The 14845-nt window shown below is 48.0% G+C and overlaps 1 protein-coding gene across 1 annotated transcript in view; it reads right to left on the reverse strand.

Annotated features, from left to right (window-relative positions):
- Positions 1-14845, reverse strand: part of FERMT2 (FERM domain containing kindlin 2) — a 67177-nt gene that overhangs the window by 35353 nt on the left and 16979 nt on the right. The window contains exon 3 of the mRNA XM_054161661.1: positions 7394-7627. Coding sequence (XP_054017636.1) covers positions 7394-7627 — 234 coding nt within the window. The remainder of the gene's footprint in view (positions 1-7393; positions 7628-14845) is intronic.

Genomic DNA, 14845 nt, shown 5'->3' on the forward strand with positions numbered 1-14845 from the left:
ACAGTAGCTTTTTATAGAAGTTTTTTTGGCAAGGGAGGGTGTGGAAATATTACAAATACTTCAGAAGTCAGAGGACGTTCTGTACTGGAGTGGAGACCATTTATAAAGACAGGAGGGAAAAAAGAGGTAAGGTCATATTCAGTGTCTAGACTGGATGATGGTGCTGCCTTGCTGGGGCTGGGCTTGTATCATGCCATGCCTAAATGCTACCATCACCTTGTCTCAGGTTGCATTTAGTAGCTGGGGGCTGAAGCAAGGAAGACTGACTGCTGCCATCCCATCAGTCTCACAGCCTTGGCCATTTTGTAATTTTGGGCAGGAGAGCAATGGGGAGCAGCCCATCTCCCTCAACAGACTTTTTGCATCCCATCTTTCCTACCTCAGCCCCCCACAAGCTCACCAGGGAGGTGGTGGAGTCACCATCCCTGGAGGTGTTCAAGAGGGGACTGGACGTGGCACTTGGTGCCATACTTTAAGTAGTCAGTCATGAGGTCATGGGTGACAGGTTGGACTTGATGATCTTTGAGGTCTTTTCCAACCTTATTGATTTCACACTGTGAAAGGGGGTTCCAATTTCCCAGTGTCCCTTGTCCCTGGAGAGCTGAGGATCAGAGTGAGATGGGATTTGGGCATGGAAAGTGCAGCTGCTCAACACAGGATGCTCCACCGACTTTGTTTTCCAAAACAGGTGATTAATTCACACAAAGCTCTTTGAGGATGATGAGGCAGAGCTGGATGTGATGCCCCACCAGCTTCTTGAGAACTAAAAAAAACAACCTGAAGGGCATTTCTTCATCTTGCACAGCCTCAGGGTGAGTAAGGGAGGGAGTAGTCATGAATTTTGGAGTGCTTCCTCCCAGAGCTGTGCCCTCCTAGCTCCAGCACTATTTTCCCCCTCCCAGCTCTGGCACCATGTCCTCCTCCCAGCTCCCACCTACATGAACTGGAACGATGCCTGCTACTCTGCTCAGGCTGGAGGACAGCATAGATCCCAAGTCTTCACAGCCAGTAGAAGAGAAGGATAAAGCTTTTACTCCATGACAGCACCCTGCCTTGTCCTGCAGCTCTGCAGCACACGCTGTTTCCCCAGGAGAAGCACATCTCCAGGGCAGGAAACGCCGAGGCATGGGAAAAAACCTTCACTCTTGCATCTCACTGTTTGCTTTTCCTCTCCCACGTGCCCACAAAGCAGCAGCAGGCCCAGCCTGGAGTTCCTCACTGCTCCCAGGACACATGGACTTGCTCCCAGGCAGCAGAAGGAGAAAAGAGATGTTGCAAAGAAGCAGCTTAAGGGCACGAGCAGATGCAAGGCATCTGCTGTCTCAGAATCAGCTGAAGCTGTTGTGGAGGAAAAGATGATTTTTCCACTCACAGGATGCTGGGCTAGCAGGAGCTCTGCAACATAGCCATTGTGGGGGAAAAAGGATTTTTCTGCTCATAGTGTGTAGGATACAGAGAATATAGACTGGAAATACAGAATCATAAAGGTTGGAGGAGATCTTTAAGATCAACAAGTCCAGCCACTAACCCATCACTGTGACGTTCACCACTAAACCAAACTCCCCCCAACATCTACAAGACTTTTAAATACCTCCAGGGATGGGGGATCCACCACTGCCCTGGGCAGCATATTCCAGGGCTTGACAACTCTTTCAGGGAAGAAATTGTTTCCAGTGTCCAACCTAAACCTCTCCTGGCACAACTTGAGGCCCTTATCTCTTGTCCTATCACTTGTTACTAGGGAGAAGATACCAACCCAAACCTGGCTCCAACCTCCTTTCAAGGAGTTGTAGAGAGCAAGAAGGTCTCTCTTCAGTCTCTTTTCCTCCAGACTAAAAAACTCCAGTTCCCTCAGATGCTCCTCACAAGACCTGTTGTCCAGACTCTTCACCAGATTTGTTGCCCTTCTCTGGACTCACTCCAGCACCAAAATGTCCTTCTTGGAGTAAGGGACCCAAAACTGAACCCCATAATTGAGGTGTGGCCTTGCCAGTGCTGAATACAGGGGGACAATCACTGGTCCTGCTGGCCACACTATTGCTGACCTCATCAAGGATGCTGTTTGTTTTATTGGCCACCAGAACACACTCATATTCAGTCACTGTTAAACAACACCCCCAGAACTTCCACTATGAAGTTCTGCAATGGAGCCACACCTCCTGTCTCCCCAAATCCCACTTTCCAGTGAGGATATTCCCACCCACACCAGCAAAGTGTTGATTGCAGCCCCATCAAATCACATTTGTATATTTGATGGAGCGGTAGCTGGGCAGAAGCATTTCCCCAGTGAAATGGTGACAGGAGGGGACACACAGGAACCCCACAAGCAGCAACCCATCTCAATTTTCACACCTCGCTGTGGTCAGGCAGGCAACACAAATCTCTGCTGCTCCAGGGTGGGGGGAAAAAGAAAAAAGAAGTGAAGTTTTACTTTCTCTTTCCCTGGTCTTTAATTGCAGATCAAAGCTGGCCCTTCAGCCTGGCGTCGCTTGCCAGCAGCTGCTCCTGGGCAAGCTTCCAGGCCACCCTTTGGATGATGGCTGCCCATCCCATCCACCACACCACTCCACTCCTCTTCTCTCCTCTCCTCCTGCCTGCTTTTACAAAAGGCAGGGTCAATACATGCCATTAACCCAAGAGACTGGTTGCTGTGGGAATCTAGGGGCTGCAGTCCAGAGACTGGGAATGAGATCGAGGTTCTTTCCGGCTTCACACGACCTCCAGGAAAAGTGAGGGATGTGTGAGTGGCTCCAGCATCTTCCCACAGCCACCTCCAGGCTAGCCCCTGGGAGCTGAGAGCCATCCTTTGCAAGAACTTCACTGCAAGAGCAGAGAATTTCTTTCCAAAGCAACCACACGCTGCAGTGGTGACACCTCTGGGGGCTGTGTCAAGGGAACATAAGAAAAGGCACAACCCTAAAATCACAGAATGGTTTGGGTTGGGTTGAAAAATCATCTAGCTACAACACCCCTGCCGTGGGCAGGGACACCTTCCACTAGACCAGGTGGCTCAAAGCCTTGTCCAACCTTGAACACATCCAGGGAGGAGGCACCCACAACACTCACTGTAAAGAATTTCTTCCTGACATCCAGTCTAAATCTGCCCTCTTCCAGCTTCAATCCATTCCCTCTCATCCTATCACTACAAGCCCTTGTAAAATGTCTCTCCCCAGCTTTCTTGTAGGCCCCGTAATTCACTCCAGTCTGTTCCTGTTGGAGTATAGAGGATTTCTAAAGGCAAGCAGCTTGAGGCCCAGCAACATGAGGAATTACTTAAATTACTCATTAATCATGCCATATGCTAAAATTACTGAAGTGTGTAATTAAATGCTCCAGGGGCAAAGACAGCAAACACTTATGGGAAAAGGCTGTGACAGTTGGGGCTGTTCAGCCCAGAAAAGAGAAGGCTTCAGGGAGACCTTAGAGCAGCCTCCCAGTATCTGAAGGGAGCCTACAAGAAAGCTGGGGAGAGACTTTTTACAAAGGCTTGTAGTGATAGGATGATAGGAGATGGACAGGGCTATTGGACTAGATGATCACCAGAAATCCCTTCCAACTCCTACCACATGGAGATTCTATAATCCTAAGAGAGGGCTGTGTGGAAGAAAAAGGAAAATGCCAGTTCCCCAAAGCTGGGCTGACCTCACCACCCTACAGCTTCTCTAAATTTTGGCAGGCTGCAGCAGGCACTGAGGTGTGAGCAGATATCTCCCATGGCTTCCAGGAACTAAACACCCTGTGCAAATTCAGCATGACACTTCCAGGATGATTTTACACGGTACAAAGCAGCAGCCCCTTTAGCCCGGCAAGCGCGTGACCTCCCGACCAAGATTAGCTCCTGCCTCCATCGTCAGCGCTTGTCTCCATGCCCCTGTGCTTGAGGATGTGGCTGCCCCATGCCACAGCATCAAGATCAGACACAGAGGAAGAAAGGACAGGTGGTGACTGGGATTTGCATGGAGTTGCCCCAGGGAACTTTTGGATATATGTGATTCAAATACCAAACTATATAGGATTGTCTTCCCACTGGGAAGTTCTTCCATCAATCACAGAGGCTTTTGGACACCTCTAGTTTGTTTTTCTGTGTGTGTGTGTATATATATATATATGTATATACACACACATATATAGCCCCCCCATGTTTGGACACATTTGACATATATATATACACCCACAACATATACCATATACAGCCATATATCAGAAATATATGTTAAAATAAAGAATCATAGAATCACTTAGGTTGGAAAAGACTTTTAAGATCATAAAGTCCAATCATTAACCCAGCACCACCAGGTTACCACTAAACCATGTCCCTCAGCACCGCTTTTAAAGCTCCCCAGGGATGGGGACTCCACCACTGCTCTGGGCAGCCCTGATGTAACTTGAGACCATTTCCTCTCGTCCTGTCTCTTGTTACTTGGGAAGAGAGACTGACACCAGCTCATTCCAACCCGCTTGCACACAGCTGTGGAGAACAAGAAGCTCTCCCTTCAGCCTCTTTTTCCCCAGACTGAACCACCCCAGTTCTCTCAGCTGCTTGTCACAAGGTTTGTGCTCTACAATTTGTGCTCTACAAGTTGTGTCAGGGGAGGTTTAGACTCGAGGTGAGGAAAAAGTTCTTCACTGAGCGAGTCATTCGTCATTGGAATGGGCTGCCCAGGGAGGTGGTGGAGTCGCCGTCCCTGGAGGTGTTCAAGGGGAGATTGGACGTGGCGCTTGGTGCTATGATCTAGTTGTGAGGTCTGTTGGAACAGGTTGGACTTGATGATCCTTGGGGTCTCTTCCAACCTTAGTTACTGTGATACTGTGATACTGTGATACAATCTTCACCACGTTAGACCTTGCAATGTATTAGACAGGATATCATGTTATACATACACACACACACACAAACAGAGGTGTATTCCTCTGTGGTCCAATAAAGAGCTTCCCAGCTCCTCTGGCTCCAGCACTGCTTTTTCCCTGTATCACAATCCCCTCTGATGCTGAGCCTATGTAGCTCTGCTGAACATCTGGCTCCCAACAAACAGAAAACCCAAGTCTAAACAAGATTTAGTCACTGTGCTCTCCCACAGTTTTCATCCGTCTTCAAATATACCTCGCTGGTAAGAGTCACTAAAAAGAGTGTGAAGTTCCCAGCAAAAATCCTGCTTTCCCCCAAACCAGGAACATGTATTCCAGCACATCAGATGCCATGGGAGTGCAATCAGAAAGCCCTCAACAGATGTGCTCTTGCCTGCTGCAAGGAGCTCCCACCGCAGCTGGGCTGCAGCTATCTGAGAGGCTTTTCTTCCTTTCCACATCTTTAAATATTAGCATTATTCTGCTGCTTTGCTCACAAATACACTGAGAGCCCTGGAGCTGAACAAATAGCTGTTCCAGGCCCATGTAAGGTTCTGGCTGCTTGGTGGGTCACTGGAAGATCTCTCATTAGGTGATTAACTGTATCACAATTTCCTGACGTGACTCACTGCTAGTAAGATTCATCAGCAACCAAAGCGGGAAGCTGTGACCTCACTGTCTAGCATGACATTAAACATGGTGATGGGAGACAGGAGGGGGAAGCAAAATTGACTGGGGATTAGTGCTGGCTAAGCCTTTTCTATTTTAAGGAGAATTTTCCCAATACATCTTAAAAAAGGAAATCAGGAAAGAAACAGCAAAGATTCATAACCAACTCTCCACACCGAGCCGACCACAGATGAGCTGGAGGACACGGCGCAACACCGCACATATGGCTGAGCTCTCCCTGCCTCACGGAACAACTGGGTCAGCCAAGAGTAACCCAGGCTACTTTTGGAGAGCAGAAATAGATTTACTATGGCTGAGGTCGGGTTGCAGGCTCCTTTTAGGCAAGACATCAGCAGCGAGCTCATGCTGAGAGCTAGTTTTGAAGTCCTTGGAGCGAAGTTACCACCTCCTGAGGTTTTTGTTAGGGGAGACAGAAGATTTGGCTTCTAGGAGAAGATGTTTGTGAACATGGGTAAAAAGTGATCATAGAATGGCTTGAGTTGGAAAGGATCTTAAAGATCACCTAATCCCAAACCCTCCACCATGGCCAGGGACACCTCCCACTAGACCAAGTTGCTCAAAGCCTCATCCAGCCTGGTCTTAAAACACTTCTAGTGATGAGGCATCCACAACTTCTCTGAGTGATCCATTCCAGTGTCTCACCAGTGTCATAGTAAAGAACTTTTTCCTAATGTCCAATCTACATCTACCCTGCTCTAGTTTCAAACCATTGCTCCTTGTCCTACCACTACAAGCCCTTGTAAAAAGTTCCTCCCCAGCTTTCTTGTGGCCACCTTCAGGTACTGGAAGGCTGCTATAAGGTGTCCCTGGAGCCTTCTCTTCTCCAGCCTGAACAGACCAAACTCAGACTGCCTTCACAGGAGAGGTGCCCCAGCCAGCTGATTATCTTTGTGCCACTCCCTGCCCACAGACCTCCCTCTTGGGGGCTCCAGAGCTGGACTCAGAACTGCAGGTGAGATCTCACAAGAGCAGAGCAAAGGGGCAGAAAAGTGGCAGCCTAGGGCAAACCCTGTGTGCCTGGTAGGAAATGATTCATCTTTTCTTCCAGGGCTGCTTCTCAACAAGGGAAAGGAGAATGAGGAGCTGGGGAGGAGGGAGACTTGGTTCCTTCCCTCCACCAGACAGTTTAACAGTGAAGCATCATCGCTTAATCTCTAATACGATTTTCCACTGGAAGAGAACCCACAGAGCTGGCAGGTTTCCTATTTCAGAGTTTGTTTTTCATCCAGCACATAAATTTGCAGGGAAAAAAACCCCAATGACCCAACAGCAGCAGTTTTAACACAAAGCAGGGCTGCTACCACCTCACCCAAGACCAAACTGAGCACAGCAGCAGAATTCAGCACAGAAAATATGTTTCCTCTTACATTTCCAGTACAATCAGTCACAGTACTGAACTATTTGCACCTAAAATGTTAGATCTGCAAGGGAAAAAGCACAGACACCCAGTGGTGCCCAAGTGCTGGGTGTGTGAAGCTGAGAAAAACCAGCACCAGAACAAGAGGACACAGTCTCAAGCTGCACCAGGAGAAGTTTAGGCTCAAGGTGAGCAGAAAGTTCTTCACTGAGAGAGTTGTTAGCCATTGGAATGGGCTGCCCAGGGAGGTGGTGGAGTCACCATCCCTGGAGGTGTTCAAGAGGGGATTGGACGTGGCACTTGGTGCCACGGTTTAGTCATGAGGTCTGTGGTGACAGATTGGACTTGATGATCTTTGAGGTCTCTTCCAGCCTTGGTGATTCTGTGATTCTGTGTGTGATTCAGTAAATTCATGGGATGAGCAGCTGGCACCCAGGGAGAGGCAGGAGCCAAACCAAATGACGAGCTCCCCACCGGCAGCTTTTGGGACTCGCTACTTACTGAACGTTTTGCAGATGTCGGAAACCGCCTTGAAGACCCTGTCTGAGAAGTTGACTTTCACCTTGACATACTTCATGTTGGGCAGCTGAAGGCGAAGCAGCTTGTGCTGAGGTGTGAACTGGAGCTTGGCATCAGCCTGTATCCCGTATTTGTCCAACGTCCAGTGCGTTTTAAGGAGCCAAGTTTTCTTCTTTTCCCACCACAGTGCGTGATCCGACCAGTCCTTCTTGACATCTAGAACAAAGAGACATTTTACCAGTTAAAACTGGGGCCAGAATGAGCTTTCAAGACAAAAGCCAAAGTTTAAATGGGTTTCACTGAGAAGCCTCGCTCCAAAAATGCTGACAACGACCCTTTTCAGACACAAATAATTCCTTGTATTCGATAACGTCTAGAAGCCAAGTCAGAGATGAAAGTAGGAAAGAACCCAAGAGGTTCATGGATGAGACACAACATGCCCATGGATCACTCAAGCCCAGCAGCATTGCCAAACAAGAAGACAAGTGGGTCATGGACAACTTGATACCATCGCTAGGAAAGATTCTGCACTGCTTTTTAGGTTCATAGATTCACAGAATGGTTTGGGTTGGAAAGGACCTTAAAGATCATCTAGTTGCAAGCCCTCCACCACGGGCAGGGACACCCTCCACTAGACTAGGCTGCTCAGGGCCTCATCCAACCTGGCCTTGAACACCTTCAGGGAAGGGCATCCGCAACCTCCCTGGGCAATCTGTTCCAGTGTCTCACCGCCCTCACTGTAAAGAATTTCATCCTAACATCCAGTCTAAATCTGCCCTCCTCAAGTTTCAATCCATTCCCTCTCGTCCTATCCCAACAAGCACTTGTAGAAAGTCCCTTCCCAGCTTTCTTGTAGCTCCCTTCAAGTACTGGAAGGTTGCTCTATGGTCTCCCTGAAGCCTTCTCTTCTCCAGGCTGAACAGCCCTACCTTTCTCAGCCTGCCTTTTCTGGACCTGATCCAGCAGTCTAATGTCCTTCTTATTAATTACCATTTCTTGGGTTTCCTCATCCCCACCATGCAGGATACTTGCACTACATTGAGGTGAGTTGAGCCACCTCAGCACGCACGGAAAGCAGAACCAGAGAGAGGTTTGCATGAAGAAGTACACAGAAACACTGTGTCTTTAATGTTTATAAATATCTGAAGGGTGGGTGTCAAGAAAAAGGGGCCAGTCTCTTTTCAGTGGTGTCCTGTGACAGGACAAGGAGCAGTGGATACAAATTGGAACACAGGAAGTTCCACCTCAACATGAGAAAAAAATTCTGTATTGTAAAAGGGTGCTGGAGACCTGGAGGAGGCTGCCCAGAGAGGGTGTGGAGTCTCCGTGTCTGGAGACTTTCAAAATCCACCTGGACATTGTGATCCTGTGTGACCTGCCCCTGTTTTGGCAGAGGAGTTGGACTCATTGAACTCCAGAGATCCCTTCCAACACCTTCCATTCTATGATTCAATGATTCTCCATGTCTTTCAGAAAAAATGGGAAATAAAACTAAAAGTTACTTCCCAAAGGAACAACAGCACAAAACCCAACAGCCACATCTCCTTCCAGCAGGGACATAAAAAACCATGAGCTCTTCCACAGTCATGTCAAAGTTGGAAAGCATTTGGGGAACTAAGGCACAATGATGACTCCAGAAGACAGACATTCTGCAACATTTTCCCTGGAAAATAGTCCAAAATCTTTCCCCTAACACCTGCAATATTTTTCCCTGCTCTCCCCACAGCCCAGCTCCTGCAGAGCACCTTCCAGTACACCATCCTCCAACCAGCATTAATGGTTTGCTGTCCCCACATGACAGAGGAGAAAGGAGAGGGGGAGGGCATGATCCAGGCATTGCTGCTGCCTTTTGCAAAGCTCTGCTTAGCCCAAAGCCATCAAAAAAAATACTGACCAAGGGGGTGTGTCAGCACTGGCAGCAGCAGCCCAATCTCTCATTTCAAAAGAAAAACCAAATGTTTCCACAGGATGTCATCTGGGCAAGGACACAAGAACCTCAAGAGGCCACAAGACAAGTGACAGAGACACTTCTGCTCTCACTGCTGAAAATGACAGAGTCGCCAGTAAGTTTTGAACTTACAGACTTGGCACAAGGAATGTTTTAATTTTCATAACAAAACAACAAAAACAAAAACCAAAGTGCTTTGCAGGTGAAGGCTCAGCTCCAGATTCTCCTGTGATCCTGGATTCAAGACCCCACCTTAAATACTGCATCCAGTCCTGGCGTCCCCATCAGAAGGAGGACACAATACTCTTGGAGTGAGTCCAGAGATTGGCCACAAGGATGATCCAAGGGCTGGAGCACCTCTGCTAAGAGGACAGGTTTGGCAAGCTGGGGTTGTTCAGCCTGGAGAGGAGAAGACTCCAGAGGGACCTTGTATCTGCCTTCTAATACCTGAAGAGAACCTGTAGGAAAGCTGGAGAGGTACTTCTCATAAGGGTGTCTAGTGACAGAACAAGGGGGAATGGTTTTAAGCTGAGGGAGAGTAGGTTTAGACTGGATCTTAGGAAGAAGTTCTTCAGTGCAAGAAGTGGTGAGACCCTGGAATAGGATGTCCAGACTGGTTGCAAATGCCTCCACTGTGGAGAGGTTCAAGGCCAGGCTGGATGAGGCCCTGGGCAGCCAAGTCTAGTTGAGAGGCATCCCTGCCTACAGCAGAGGGGTTGGAGTAGATGATCTCTAAGGTGCCTACCAACCTAGGCCACTCTGATTCTATGATTCCCATCAGAAAACATCAGTTTAACTCAAATCAAAACTGATGTTCATTGCAACAGCTCCTTCCTCTACCCTTCAGCAGCAATGCTTGTACACAGTAGAGCACCAGCTGGAAAGCCAGGTGCAAACCCAACAGAGCCCAAGGGTTAAACCTCAGCACAAAAACCACCAAACAGGCTGGAGGTACCAAGGAACCCACTCCAGGACAGACTTCACGAAGATTATCTGCATGAGCCATGTCTGAACTTAATCAAGATGAGAACAGTGTGACTAACAAACTCTTTTTTTCCCTGCCCCTATCTGAAAATGGGATCTTGATCTCAGTGTTACTGAGAAAAGCCAGCAGAAGTCTTTTTTCCCCTTTGAAGTCCTGGTCTGATGGCATCATCACAGAGCCAGAAAGTAGAAATGTTCAGCTAGACTTTTCAGCAGCTTTGTACAATCAAATTAAACACAACCAAATATAGAAAAGCATGCACACTTGCACAAGCCTTGGCTACTCACAAAAAAATCTGAGAAATCATTACAATGGACTTTGGTAATGAAGTCCAACTTCTGCCCTACTAAAAGCTCAACAAATTATGACTGAAAGTCAGGGAGGGGGGGAGGGGGGAAGGAGGGGGAAAAAAGTCATTTTGAATCACTAAGAGAAGAGGATTTGGGTTTATGCTACAGATTAACCTTTCAGGCCATGGCACAAATATGCACAGCATCATCTTTCAACCTGAGTGTAATTAAGACTTTGAATTAACAGGGATGTGTTGGCTATAGCCAACAAGGTAAAGGTTTGTGGCCACCCCATAGGGTAGTTACATATAAAAGAGCTTGGCAAATGTTTAGCAGTTGACTTGTGGAGTTGAGTTGAACACTAACATGCTGACAGGAAACCTTGGGAGCTTTGCAAGGCAGCTGGTGTGACCCTGGGCTTGGAGCAATCCTTGGTGTGCCAGGGAATGCCAACTGCTTGGTTAAATCTGATCAAAGGTTTATAAATCTCCACCAGGGTCCCAATTCAGGAGTTACTGGTTTGTGGGAATAACAGCTTTATGATGAGTCATATTCCAGCTCAGTCTTTCCCCATTTAATACTGTCACTTATAGGACTGGCAATTTTATACCATCAGACCCTGGCTAAGTCTTTGAGTGCTGCAAACTCATGTTAGAGAGCCCAGGGCTCAAAATCAAAAGGTCCAAAACCACATCACAAATTTCAGCAGAGGAGTTAGTACATCCAGAAGCTCCTCTGGATGAGTGGTGAGCCATTGGAACAGGCTGGCTAGGGAAGTGGAATATGGTTTAGTGTTGACCTTGCAGTGCTGGGTCGAAGGTTGGATTAGATGATCTTGAGGGTCTTTTCTAAGCAAATACAATCTGTGATTCTCTGGTGGAGTCACTGTCCCTGGAGGTGTTCAAGAATTGTGTGGACATGGCACTTTGGGGCACGGCTTAACGTCCATGGGGGTCTTAGGTTGACGGTTGGACTCAATGATCTTAGAGGTCTTCTCCAACAAAAACAATTCTATGATTCTATGAAATGAGCTGCACACATTTGCTAGGGTCACAGCAAACTATTCCCAGCAATGCTCCCCTTTCAGGCAAGGAACCTGCCAGGAGAAGGCTGCAGAGATGTGGAGGCTGGAGCCATCAGCATCAGCTGGAGCAGGGGTTGGGGATGAAGAGTTCCGAGAGCCCAGCCCCAGTCACAGCGGCTGCGGGAAGGGGAAGCACGGCATTTCCTTCCCAGCATCAAAAATAATCCCCACTCCCTGCTTCCTCCACCTCCCTGCACAGCCTGAACCAATACCCCTGGCTGCTGGGAGCCTGAGAGGGGTGTGATTTTTTTTTTCCTTCTTTTTTTCTGAGGAAGAACCTGGTTTAGCATTTTCCTCCTATAACTGTGCCAAGGGGCAGAGACACAGCACAGGAGTGATGCTGAGGATGTTTGGTACAGCAAAACGCATGGAGAAGCAGGCTTGCTGTTCACCTTGCAAAGCTGTTCAGAAGGTCCTGCAAATCATAGAATCACAGAATGTCAGGGCTTGGAAGGCACCTATAGGGATCATTGAGTCCAACCCCCCTGCCAAAGCAGGATCATCTAAGGGTAAGCCACACAGGAATGCATCCAGATGGGTTTTGCAATTCTCCAGAGAAGGAGGCAACACAACCTCTCTGGGCAGCCTGTTCCAGGACTCTGTTATCCTCACTGTGAAGAAGTTTTTCCTCATTGTTAAAGTGGAACTTGCTGCGTTCCAGCTTATACACATTGTTCCTTGTCCTATCATGGGGCACCACCAAAAAGAGACTGGCACCTTCATCTTGACATTAATGAAATTCCCTTTCAGATTTCTCTTCCTAAGCAGCCCCAGATCTCTCAGTCTTTCTTCACAGAACAGATGGTCAGGTCCCTTAATCATCCTCATAGCCTCCACTGGATGCTCTCCAGCAGATCCCTGTCTCTTCTGAACCGGGGAACCCAAAACTGGACACAACACCCCAAGTGTGGTCTCACTAGGGCAGAGTAGAGGGGGGAGAAGAGCCTCCCTAGACCTGCTGGGCACACTTGATGCACCCCAGGATACCATTTGCCCTCTTGGTCACAAGGGCACATTGCTGTCCCATGGACAACTTGCTATCTACTAGGAACCCAAGGTCCTTCTCCATGGAGATTCACGAAGCATGTTAAATCACTCAGACAGATACCTCTGTGAGGACAGAACATTATGAGAAGAGATGAAGGGCTGCTCAATAAAGTGTTTTAAAACATCCTTAGCTTTCCAGTCATGCCAGTGCCTCGCCACAGTCACGTCACACCAGCTCATCCAGCATTAATTACAATTGCAGATTTTTATTCCCACAGCTACCACTAAATCACATCTACAGTCCCAGTAGCAGAATCCCAGTCTTAATTGAGATGCATATGAAGTGTATTTTAATTCTGGGCTCGCTGCTGTACAGACAAACACACACAGGCACAATAACCATTTGAGCCACAAAGCTGGATTTTGCTTAAGTGCAAAGAAGATTGAGGCAGCCCCATCCACCCTGAGTGGTGGTGTATGAGGCAGAGTATCCCATTTATCCCATTTTCCCCAGGAGCTGGCTGCTCCAAACACTTTCCCTCTGCTGATCCACGGATTTTAAAAGTCCCTTCTCTGCTCCACTTCTGCAGCAGCTATTGAACCTCCTTTCTTCAGAAGCACTTGGCAGGCTCTCTGCACAAGCTTATGACTTACTAGCAGTAGTATACAAGTCTCCAGCATTACATAAACACTATTTGCACTGTTATTTTGGGATATCCCCTTTTGCAGATGGGCTCTGCTTCCGTGCACTGCTTGGAGGACAATAGAGCCCTGATATGGCCAAATGGACCTCTTATTTTTCAACCCTCACCTTGGTACATAATTAAATTCCACTAGATTGATATTTGGAGGGCAGGAAAATCCAGCATCAGTGGTCTCTACCTCTGGGAAAAGATCCTGTGGGGTAGCATCACATCCCTATTCATACACACATCCTTGATCTGATCAATGCTGATCAATAGCTGAAGGGTGGGCGGGCAAGATGAGAAGGCCAGACTCTTTTCAGTGGTGCCCAGCGACTGCACAAGGGGCAATGGGCACAAACTGGAACCCAGAAGGTTCCATCTGATCAGGAGGAGAAACTTCCGTGCTGTGGGGGTGCTACAGCACTGGAGCAGGCTGCTCAGAGAGATTGTTGAGTCTCCTTCTATGGAGAGATTCCAAATGCACCTGGATATTGTGATCTGGCCAACCTGCTGTGGGTGACCCTGCTGTAGCAAGTGGGTTGGACTAGGTGAACTCCAGAGGTCTCTTCCAAAGCCTAACACAGTGGGATTCTGTGATTAAATTCATAGGACAGCAAAAAGCCTATGAAAGCCTCCATCACCTCAACATCAGAGGTATGCTATTAAACAGATCCTGTATCAGCTTAAGTAGGTAGGTGGGGACCTTCTGCAAGCCTGTCGGGTTGGCATCACAGATTTCTGTTTGAAGGGTTTGCAAACAAGGGTTTGCAGCTAAAGCTGGTTTCCCTGTAATGCTCTGCAACTCAGGAAAGGCAGCAGATGCAGCCAAAGCAGAGGCTTCAGTTCATTTCTTAATTATAAGTGACGGCTTTTAGAGCAACGGATTCAAGCCTTCAGCCCTCCCAGGGGAGCAATCCGGAAGGATCATCCTCCTCCAGCACAAAGCACAGCAGAACCAAAGCCCATCCATTCCACTGGTTGTTTTTCCATAGGAACAGAATTAACAGCCTGGTCCTGGCTCTTCTGCAGTGCTGAGTGCACCAGGAGTGTCTTTAACCATGATTCTTCCTGCTCTGGTCTAGTCACGCTTGGGAAATCAAGACAGCAAAATGCTTTTCCATTATCCACCCAGCACCTCAGATTACTCTGTATAGATATACACATATAAACAAATGTGTTATCCCAGAATACCAGCATGGTGGGGGGTGGAAGGGACCTATAGAGATCATCTAGTCCAACTCTCACACCAAAGCAGGATCCCCTAGGGTAGGCCACGCAGGAGCACATCCAGATGGGTTTTGAAAGCCTCCAATGAAGGAGACAACACAACCTCTTCGGGCAGCCTGCTCCAAGGCTCTGTCATCCTCACAGTAAAGAAGTTTCTCCTCATGCTGAGGTTGAACTTCCTGTGTCCCAGCTTATACCTGTTGTTTCTTGTCCTGTCACTGGGCACC

The sequence above is a fragment of the Dryobates pubescens genome, chromosome 5, assembly GCF_014839835.1.
Source record: "Dryobates pubescens isolate bDryPub1 chromosome 5, bDryPub1.pri, whole genome shotgun sequence".
In the NCBI taxonomy this organism is placed as follows: Eukaryota; Metazoa; Chordata; class Aves; order Piciformes; family Picidae; genus Dryobates; species Dryobates pubescens.